At 37.0% G+C, this 11,247-nt stretch overlaps 1 protein-coding gene across 1 annotated transcript; it reads right to left on the reverse strand.

Moving 5' to 3' along the window:
- Positions 1-4,515: 4,515 nt before the first annotated feature.
- On the reverse strand, positions 4,516-9,985 carry LOC145681606 (uncharacterized). The gene is made up of 3 exons (XM_081753229.1): positions 9,747-9,985; positions 7,789-7,930; positions 4,516-5,297 (listed from the first exon to the last, which is right to left on the reverse strand). The coding sequence occupies exons 1-3, from the start codon at positions 9,869-9,871 to the stop codon at positions 5,196-5,198; spliced, it is 369 nt and encodes a 122-aa protein (XP_081609355.1). The 5' UTR covers positions 9,872-9,985; the 3' UTR covers positions 4,516-5,195.
- Between the last annotated feature and the right edge of the window lie 1,262 nt (positions 9,986-11,247).

An 11,247-nucleotide genomic window follows, 5' to 3' on the forward strand; every position in this document is an offset into this window, starting at 1 on the left:
TCTGATAGAAAGGAAGTGGGTAAAGATTTTTTAAAGCCTATTGACTGTCATGAAAACTGAAAGTGTTCGTGGAAGCAAATATGTCGTATAAATTTAAAGTTCAAGTATTAAAGGGTAAACCTATGTAACTTCTTAGGGCTCGAATTTTGTAAAATGTGTTCATAGTACGCATCTGCATCACAAAATGAACCTACTGAGCAAACGTAATGATTCTAGCTACGGTGGTTTTCTCTGCTTGTTGATCAGTGTGTAAATTCTGCCCACCCCTCCTTATTTACCTCCTTAAGAGTTCGATTTTTGCAAAATCCGTTTTCAGTATGCCTCTACATTATAAAATGAACCTACTGTTCACATTTCATGCTTCTAGCTTAAGTGCTTTTTGCTGGGGGTTGATCATTGAAAGAATGTGTCAACGAATCTGTATTTCGCTTTTATATGTTTAGATGTATATGGTTTATTGAACGCTTCATACAAAAATTGGTGTACAGCATTAGAAAACGTCTAAAATGACAAAAGAGAGAAAAAATACTTTATTTGTGGGGTTCTTTCTGTGACTTTCTACATCATACACAGATGCAATATTTAAAGCTTTAACTTCACATTTATGACATTTGCTTGCTTTCATGAACGCTCATTAATAATGACTTTGATAGGCGAAAAAGGCCGATCTTTACGCATCCCCCTTTAAAGTGGAGAATATGTGACAAGTATAAGACATTATATGCTGTTCTAGGAGCGACGACATTTCTGTATTTCTGAAGCATTGTATATATAAATGTACTCACACCTAAATGAACAACTTAATATTGAATATAACTATTATGAAAAGTAAATTATGTATTCGTTTATTGGCGTATGAACCAAGTTCATGGAAATACATTTGCCAATTTGGCTTCATTCTAGTTGTTTTGATAGAGACAAAATGTAATTACAGTGAATGAATTGCTATGACAGTATTTAGTCAGTAGTGAATATAGTAACTGAAATGAACGAAAAATTTGCGCCGCTTTGCCACTAATATAGTTCTGCTCATGAAAATGTTATGGAATGCATAACGTACTGTAATAGTGTACAGATATTGCAGAATCATGTATGGTACTCAATTCAGATTGCTGCATTGTTTGTGAAAATAAGCATTGATTGCCAGCGGATAAATCCTGGGTTCGTTATTCAAATAGGTGAAGGTAACATTCAGTTTTCTAAGAGTAATCCTCATGGTTACTAGGGACCTAATTCCTGTCTTCACTCGCAATTATTACGTCATTATGTTGGAATTGGGCTTCGTAGTGTTTGTAAAGTTAAAAAGGCTGAAGTTGTCTCCGTGAGTTCCTTTTCTAAGACAATCTAATACAAGGTAGGAAATTTCAATAAAGGAAGGAGGGTGTTACCTCATAGCGAGAGTATGATTTTTGCCTACGAAATTCTTAAAATAGCAACGAATTCAGGTAAAGGCTACCTGCGACGGATGTAAAAGTGCGATTTTTTCTCATTTCTTAGTTTTTATATATATTCCGGATCGGAAAAGAACCACCTTTGCTCGCTTCGCATACAGACTCAGGATACTCTATTTCTTTTTTCACACTGAATTCGAGTGTCCATGATTTTCTCTGTTTGTAGTGAGATGGTCTTACTATATTACGCGCCTCTCGGTACAGTAATTCTACCATTAAGTAGTCCATGCTTTCAGTCGTCAAAACTTTCAATATTTAGCACGGGGGTGCATATTACTGCATGTTTATGCATTTAATGTTCAAACCTTACTACGTATTAGGGCAGATTTTATAGCGTTTAATGTTGTGTACAATAGCCCTCTACGTGAAATGTTTTATTAATTCAGCATTTGAATCGTTTATTTATGGAACAACGTTAACTCCAGAGACCACATTTAGGTGATTTTTCAATTAAATGGAATGAACCATCTTCGGGAGAATATTCAGGCACATTCATATAGAAACCTATCTTTTATTTATGAAAGAACGTAACTACGTTTTGTCAGAAAGTTAGTTATGAGTTTCAGATCATTATCCTGGTAAAAAAAAAAAAAAAAAAAATTTAAATTATTTGTAAATCAACACATATTTTTCTCTCCTGAAAAAGCTTTGTCTCTGGAGTTTTTGTTTCATAAATTAACGATTCGAACATAAAATCAGAGGACTGAATTCAAAACACATTAAGGAGCTGTTGTACACAATATTAAACGCTGTGAGTTTGCTTTGAAAAAAAAAGGAAAGTTTTGAACATGAAATGCAGAAACATGCAATAATATACCCCCTTTCCGAGATTTTTTTTTTTTTTTGTATGAAGTACTTAGGAGAGGAATTACTGCACCGAGACACTCCTACCTTATTTAGTTTCTTAGATTTAAAGGAAGGTCCACACTGCAAGTGAGTCACTTACCCTTCTGTTCACAAGAGTTTGGACATCGCTTGATTTCCTGTGGAACGGATTTTTCATATCCTTCCCACTCCCCTCACCTCATAACTCCAGATGCCTACATACGGATTATGCTGACGGAAGCAATTTTCCAAACAGATAACTTTCTACCACTATACCGGAGTTAAGAGAAAAGATACGGTCATTTGCTTTGTCATTCCAGCAAACCGTGTTCACTAACATGTTCATCGATCTACAGGATCGCTATGAAGAATATGTGCGACATAATTTTCAACATTTTGAACACATCATATACAGGAATGATTCCTTGTAAATTTACAATAAGTGTTGAGTAACATTTAGTTGACATCCATTTGCCAATCTTTCTTATGTTTCATTATGTTGTACAATAAATAAATAAATATGTGATGTGAATAACGATGTGATTTCAGCATAGGCGTCTCTGGCGGGGGGGACGAGGGGGTCGCGTCCCCTCCAATATTTTGAAGTACAAAATATTCAATATTTCATTCTAATTTAATTTATTTACTAACGACAGAATAACAAATAAAGTTTCTTCGATGTCCCCCCCCCAAATTTTACATGCCAGAGACGCCAGTGGATTTCAGTACTGTTTGGTTTGCCGCATACAGTAGAACAAGATGTTAAAGTTTGTGACGTTTGGTTACAATGAAGCCTACTTTGCATTTGTTTTTAAAGAATAGATTTTACAATTGATTGCAGTGAAAATAATATTGAAAAAGTTTTGAACATATACAGATGGTGATCAGAAAAATGAAAACACCTGAACGAAATTGCAACTTACCAGATTAATATGGTGTCGGACCACCTTTCGCCTTCAGAACAGCCTATGATGCGACGTGGGATGGAGGCATAGAGGTCGTGAATGGTAGCAAGTGGAATTTTACACCATTCCTCGTGCAGGGCATCGGCCAGTTCTGTGAGAGAGGATGGAGGTGGAAATCGTCGCCGGAGCCGCGTTTCCAAGACGGACCACAGATGTTCAATTATGTTGAGATCTGGGGATTGGGTGGGCCAGGGGAGGTATTGAACTTCATCCCGATGTTCCTCAAACCACGCTGCAACAACGCCAGCTGTGTGAATGGGTGCATTATCATCCTGGAAGATGGCGTCATTGTCCGGGAACAACATCAGGACCATAGGATGCAAGTGGTCTTCTAAAATTGCGACATAATCGTTGGCAGTGATTCGTCCGCTAAGTGTGACCACAGGACCCAATGAAAACTATGATATTGCGGCCCACAGCATCACCAAGCCGCCGCCATGTTTCACAGTTGGGCGGAGACACTGCAGATCATAAGCTTCTTTGGGCGTTCTCCACACATAAACACGGCCCGTGGTTGGGAATAGGGTGAAGGATGACTCATCCGACCATATTACACTTCAGTCCTCAACGGTCCAAGTTGCATGGTCGCGGCACCATTTGCGGCGTGCGAAAGCGTTATGGTCCCTGATAAGCGGTTTGGCCCGTACAACACGACCCCGTAAGTTCATGTCATGTAATTCTCGGTGGACTGTGATTGTCGAAACAGGGTGGGGGAGGTGCTGATTGAGTTCCTCCGTCACTTGCTCCGCAGTGGCACGACGGTTCTGCGTGACAATGCGCTTTAATACTCGGCGTGACCTGTCACTCATGATTTTCTTTCGCCCACTGTTCCGCTTCCCCGATGTGGTTTTCCCGTGTGTTGTGTAGGCCATCATCACCTTCGACACTGTCCCACGCGACACACCTAACACAGTAGCCACTGCCGTCACGCTCACTCCACATAACCGCGCACCAACAATTTGCCCTCTTTGAAAATCTGAGGTGTCTCCCATTTTACACTACCTCCGTCTGCTGCAGCCACTGGGCACTGCTGTTCCACTGCGCCTAACGTAGTATGGAGACCGACCTAACACACCACCACCAGCGGTCCGGCGCTGCGGGCGCCACGACACCACTGCCAACCCATATATCTGACGTGTTCCCAACTACAGGTGTTTCCATTTTTCTGATCACCATCTGTATATTACCGTCCTATGCAAACGTCTGACAAATATTTAAAAAAAAAAAACTATATGGACGCCGAGTAGCCAAGCATGGACATTGTGAGTAGCAATGATTTGTACGACAATGTTTGCTCTGCATGAAGTTATAAAACAAAATTTCGAACAACAAATAGTTACAAATATACTGAGAGAAGTTTATTTACTGTGGTAAATTTCTTAAGAATATAGTAAGCAATAACATATATTAAAACTTCACATTGTTTGTTAGAATATTTGGCGCTGCAATATCACAGATATTTGCGCTATGCTTACTTTCAAAATAGTTATCATAGTATGAATACACAGGGATAAAGATGGAATAAGGACTACAGTCAAATTAGCAATACAAACTGATCAGTCATTAGAAGAATCATTGTCACGAGGTGGATCCGGTGACAGAGAACGTTCGTGGTTTTCACATAATACGCACGCACAAGCATCAATATATTGAAACCTTTGTGTGACACGCACGTGGACACTCCTCTGTTCTAAACGTTTTGGTCTCTGTGCAAGAACAGCTAACCATTTCCAATATTTCTTCTTAAGTAATATTTTCTGTTGTCCATTTTATTTGGGCCACTCACCATTTGTACATTAACACTGATGATGCATTTCTTGATTCTAAATGTTTCACTGCTTTTCCTGCGAGGATTTCTTTTTGGAATATGGCTACAGTCAATATATCCTACAACTCTAGGAAAACTACACATTGGATGAAATTGAACTGTCCTCAATCAATCAGGAATGGGGAATCAATCACATACATCAGGCGACGAGCAAAGACTGATGATACTTTCCTCACAAGCAGGCAAATTGTTGGGTGGCTCATGAAATTGGTTATCTTCAATGTGTATCTGTAAAACAAGCACAGAAATACGTTATATAAAAAAATTCAGGAATATTCTTTTTGTAATCTTTTTTGCCAATTTAGCAACTTCAAAATTTATTCAGATGATAAAACTGAAAATTATTCAGATGCACCTTTCCCGTGAGAAACAACGCTACCTATAATTATGGCAAGTCACATTTGTGTTTACTTTTGATTGTAGGAATGAGTAGATGAAAAATGGTAAAAGATTAGCTAATTTTTAATAAAATCCCTTTTGGAGCAGCCTCACTGCCGTTAAGTTTAACAACTCTAATTTGCAGGTTTTTTTTTTTTTTTTTTGTTTATTATCTGAAAAATAAATTAAATTAATCAGAAAATGAAAATTATAACTATGTTTCTTAGATTATGTTATTTTGCATCAAATGCTGTAGCTAAGACTCACCTACATAATTTTATCAACTACCAATTATGAAGATGCAATGGGAGAGTAGGAAGAAATACCTACGTGTATATTATTTTCTTTAACAACTTGTATAGTTCTTTATCTTGTTGAAAATCATTGAACCATGAATAAATTGATTTATTCTGTTATTTTTGTTCTGAGCTATTTTCTAAAAGTATGATATAAATTAATTACGAAAGTGACTTTCATATTAACAAACAGTATTGCGAATTATGCGGTTGATTCATCAGAGATAAACTTTGATATCTAGCACTGAATCGTGGTTTCCAGCTGCAAAACTTTCAAGATAGGAAAAGAGCAATTATAAAAAAGATTAAAATATTGATTATTAGGAAAGATAAGACCAAGATAACAACATAAACCCTTTCTGTATAATTCGCCTTTAAAATATAATCACATAATCGCTGGTACCTACTGTTTATGTCACAAAATTTTGCTGTGAAATGTTCAATACCATTAAATAATCGAAATTGCATCGTGTGTTTGGTGATGTAACATTTTATTGCGGACTACAAAGCTTTATATTTTCTACTGGGTTATACGAAGTGTAACCCAGTATATGATAGTATGGTCTGAAATGATTTTACTACTGGTAATACAGCGTGAGCACAGAAACAGTACCTGATTTTAAAGTGCCATATAATTAACACTTAATTGAATATTTACATGAAATTTTGTTCAGAGCTCAGTAAACTCAAAGTATTTTCCCATCTATTTTTTCAGAATCCTAGTTCTGACCAGGGCAGCTAGAGGGCAGTAACATCGAAAATGGCGTTCACCCTACAGCAACGAAGCTGGTGCGTTTTAGAATTTGCAAAAACAAGCAGTTTTGAGTGCAGCGTGATTTCAAACGACAATTTACTGCTGATACACCCACACACAAATCCATTGTGAAGTGGCATAGAACGTTTATTGAGACAGGGTGCATTTGTGACCAAAGAAAAGGACATTCAGGGCGACGTCCAGTCTCCGAGGAAACTGGAGCGCGTAAGAGCAGCCTTCGTACACAGCCCACAGAAGTCTACACGTAAAGCTAGCAGAGAGTTGCAGATGCCACAAACAACAGTAAGCAAGATCTTACGTAAGCGTTTGCGGTGTTACCCGTACCGACTGCAGTTGGTTCAGAAGTTATACCCACAAGACAAGGTAAAGCGCCGTGAGTTCTGTGAGACTATGCAAAATTTCATGGAGGACGACGAATACTTTCTGACGATCATTTTCAGCGATGAGGCGACATTTCACTTAAGTGGAAATGTGAATAGACACAATGTAAGGATATGGGGAACCCAGAATCCTCATGCAACTGTAAATGTGGAACGTGACTCACCGAAAATCAATGTCTTTTGTGCAGTATCAGAGCGTCGGGAGCACGGTCCGTTCTTTCAGGAACAGGTGAAAGTTACTTAGCATTGCTACGTAACTGGTTGGTTCCGCAACTTAGTAATGCAGAGATAGACGACTCGGTTCTACAACAAGATGGAGCGCCGCCACACTGGCATCGTGCTGTACGCAGGTTTCTAAACGAAAAGCTCACAAAGCGATGGATAGGGCGATCTGGAGTCAATGATCAAGTTCTTTTCAAGTGGCCTCCAAGATCATCTGACCTCACTGTTTGTGACTTATTTCTGTGGGGATTTGTGAAGCACAAAGTGTATGCACCTCCACTACCCGCAACTCTGAACGATCTCCAAGAACGCATCAGTGATGCTGTCAACTCCATCACACCGCATATACTTCACAACGTGTGGTTGGAGCTAGATTACCGCCTCGATATTTCCCGCGTTACAGGTGGCGCGCACATCGAGTGTTTGTGATTTCAATTATTGCTACAAAAACTTTTTGAGTTTATGTATCACTGTTCAAAATTTCAGCAAAATATTCCTTTGCATATTAAATTTACACTAATTTGAAACCTGGGATTGTTTCAAAGCTGGGACTCACCCTGTATAGAGCAATAAAATATGAAACTAATTTTTGAAGAAAACATAGTGAAAATGGCAAACTACATTTTTTAAATTCATATGTTATGTGCTTCAAAGAAATTAGCGCCTACCTGATAGTTCCCATTCACATAGAATCGTAAAATCGTGAGTACTTTCAGAATTGCTGGTAGTGAACGTTCCCGCAAAATAATATTTTTTGAATAGTCTCCCAGTAATGGAAAAATTTGTCTCAGAAATATTACTTTCGAAAACCTGAAACGAGAAAAGAATACAGTTTTAAACTAAAACCAAAATCAACACACTTTGTGTAATAAACCTATTATCAACAGAAATAAAACCTAACCTAAACATTTCCAGTTAATACTTGAAAATCAAATGAGAGTGTTAGCGGACTTCAAAAGTGGAAGACAGGCCATGACCAGTTTGGAGGAGGAAAATAAGTGTAGTGTTAGTAGTTAGGTCAGGTTACTGTCGTTTTATTTCATACTTCAAAATGAAATTATATTTCTGCGTAGAAGTCATGCTACAGAAATGACCAGGGCGCATATATGAACAATGGAAGCGAGACCGGTTTTTGAGTACATGAACCTTTGTACAATACACATGTGCAGGAGACATGCTACGGAAATAACCAGGCGCGGAGATATGGACAACCGAATAGGCCTTTATGTCCGCCCCTCATAATTTCCGTAACATTACTCTACACATGTTTATTCTGTGAAGGTCCCTGTATCTCTGCTGAAACTTTCATGAAAAACGAGGAATATCACAATGGTAAATGACATTCAAGACGAGCAGCATATATGTGACGTACAAGAGAATGGAGCAAAACAAAGCTTCAAAAACTACCAACCGTCACTGACGCGCCTGCTCCCTTCGGACGTAGCCCCGTGCTACAGAGCGGGACCATTAGTTTCGCCCTGCCCTGACTCGTTTAGATAGCATTCGTGCTTTTTAAAGGCTATCTAACACAAATTGAATTTTGATTTTTGGACTGTTTTTATGGCATGTCTGCACAAGGTATGTCATATAATGTTTAAGTCCCCCTAAAGTTAATCTATACATATGAATGCAATTCCCTCCATAAGAAACAATTTACAAGATCCATTTCCGGACAAAAGAAGTCATAATTAATGAATTCAAACATGTATGCTTAATCTGGAATAGTACCAAACTATGAAAATTTTACATTGTGTACAATTAATGCCTGTCTAACCTAATCTTGTGTCTATTTCGGTAGCAAATCGTAAACATTTTATATTTTATGTAATTAGTGTCTGCTTCCAAATTGCATTATACTTTTTGGCTAAAGACAACAAAACACTACCTTCTTAATCTAATGATAGGAACGTGCCGATATATTGAGATACAAGTTGAGCACGTAAATAATTTCCTTCTGCCAATTTAATTTTACACAAACACAAATCAGTATCAAGTATAAGATTTGTTTACACAAGTAATGAATTTTGGTAATAGACTATATATAAGGTCCTACTTCCCTTTCTCTTCATGTTCCTTGGTTCCTGAGTTGCATGATTTTCTGTCTTAACCTTGTGTAGCACCCATGCATATGGTTCTTATGTTATTGTATCTTGCACTAGATGAATTACAAGGATCTGCTGTGAAAATTAAGTTATCCTAACCTAAACCACCCTAAACTATTTTGTTATTGCAGTTAATTTTTAAAATAATATGAAGTTATTGTGTTAAGAAGTTTGCTGTAAACTTGAAACTCTAAATTATAGTTGGGATTTTTTAGACATAGGCTACATGAAAATTATGATTAGAGCAATTTAAACATAGTATACAACGCCATGAAGTGAACGTTTCTTGGTTCAAAAAATGTGACAAAAAAGTTAAAACGAAAGGTCCAAAGAGAGAAGTACCCAACGAGAATAGGTTCTACGATCCATAGAGAATACAACTGTAAAAATTGCCAGAAAAGTAAAGGAAAATGAGTGAAACTACTCATACTTAGTGTTTAGAATGAATATTTGTTATTTTTGTCACTATGTTACTGTTATTAAATTAGCATAAAAGTTAAAATCAAGACGCATAGTTGACTTACCTGTATCTCTCAAAGAATTGATTATCGTTATACAGTTCCAGTGTATTTTCCATGTGTCTCGTATGTCTTGACGCATCATTAGTCATCGCAATGTAATATTTTTTTTTATATTTGTTCTTCCACATTCAACAAAATCCATGCCAGAAAACGAATGTCTATGCTGTTAAAGAATTCAAGGAAGGCTAAAGGTTGGTCGATACCTTGACCTATCTAATCCTTGTACATTGTATACAAATAGAGTTCGATGTGTGCATTTTCTTTGTTTACATATATCAGCTGACTGTAAATTGCGGAATACGCCATCTTGGGAAGGGATATCTCGAATCGAACGCTACAATCGAGAGTTCGCTCGAATCAACACTGCGACATAGGGAAGGGCACCTCTAGGTCTATATATTATCTCAATGGTTCAAACCCTGTAGCAAGTTGTTTCTTTTTTTATGTGTCTTCCTATTTTCATCCGGAGGCTGAAAATATTTCTTTGAGTAACTCATTGAAAACTTCTTTTGTTTCAAATTCGATTAGAACGGAACGTTATATGAATTGCGAATCTTAAATCCATAGCTAAAAAAAATGAAGTATACTCACTACTCCATTATCCTCTGATTTGTAACGAAAAACTATTTATAAACAGTGGTGACTACAGAAAATTATTCTCGGGGGGAATTTCAATATGCGGGTGGAGGGCAAACATTGGTAGTCCACATTGAGCGCGATCGAATACAGTATATGGTCCTGAAAGCGGAAATTTCTTAGCTCGAGAGGTGTCTCAAAATCTCCCTCAGATCACGTCCTGAAAGCATCATTGCTTAAAAGCTTTTCGTAACAAATATAATATTACACTTGTTTCTCGTTCTACATTTAGAATTGGTAAAATCATAACTTATAGAGAATTATAATAAGAGCATAAAAATTACAATACCGATCATGTATAAATTATCCTGTAAGTTACCAACATTGGGTCAGATTAAAACTCAAATATTTGTTTTCGGATTGCACTTAGAAGTAAGTCCTCTCTATATAATCCTGATTGGAAAGCCATGTTTAACACTAATTAATTAATCAATATTTATACGAATATTTTTTTTATTTTACTATTTTTACTATTCAATATTATTTACACTTTATTTCCAAAATCAAAATCTCGAAAATGTATATTGTACGAGTGCAGACTCGCAAATAAATGATTATTTATCATATATATTGGTCTCTATTCGAAATTCTATTCAATCGAATCCGACAAGAACACAGACAGAAACATCGAGAACAGGTGAAAAAAGAGAGAGAAAAAGACGTTGTACCCGGCGGGGACTCGAAGTAATTTCGAATGGTGCTTTACAAGCCGAACGCCTTAGACCACTCGGCTATGGTAACAACTAGTGATTGTAGCAAATGCTTCGAGTAGTAGTTCTTATTACAGAATAACATTTTCTATTGCCTAAAATTTAAACCTAATTTACTTTGATATAATATATCTATTAATTTGTTTCATGAACGTTTT

Source organism: Thermobia domestica, chromosome 3 (genome assembly GCF_964235325.1).
Source record: "Thermobia domestica chromosome 3, izTheDome1.hap1.1, whole genome shotgun sequence".
Classification (NCBI taxonomy): domain Eukaryota; kingdom Metazoa; phylum Arthropoda; class Insecta; order Zygentoma; family Lepismatidae; genus Thermobia; species Thermobia domestica.

Excerpts from the sequence above, each read along its gene's own strand:
- LOC145681606 (XM_081753229.1), bottom strand. The coding sequence starts at position 9,871 with ATGTGGAAGAACAAATATAAAAAAAAATATTACATTGCGATGACTAAT. Across the intron at positions 7,931-9,746 it reads CAATTCTTTGAGAGATACAG|GTTTTCGAAAGTAATATTTC; the intron begins GTAAGTCAACTA and ends TTCTCGTTTCAG. Across the intron at positions 5,298-7,788 it reads ATGTGAATGGGAACTATCAG|ATACACATTGAAGATAACCA; the intron begins GTAGGCGCTAAT and ends CTTGTTTTACAG.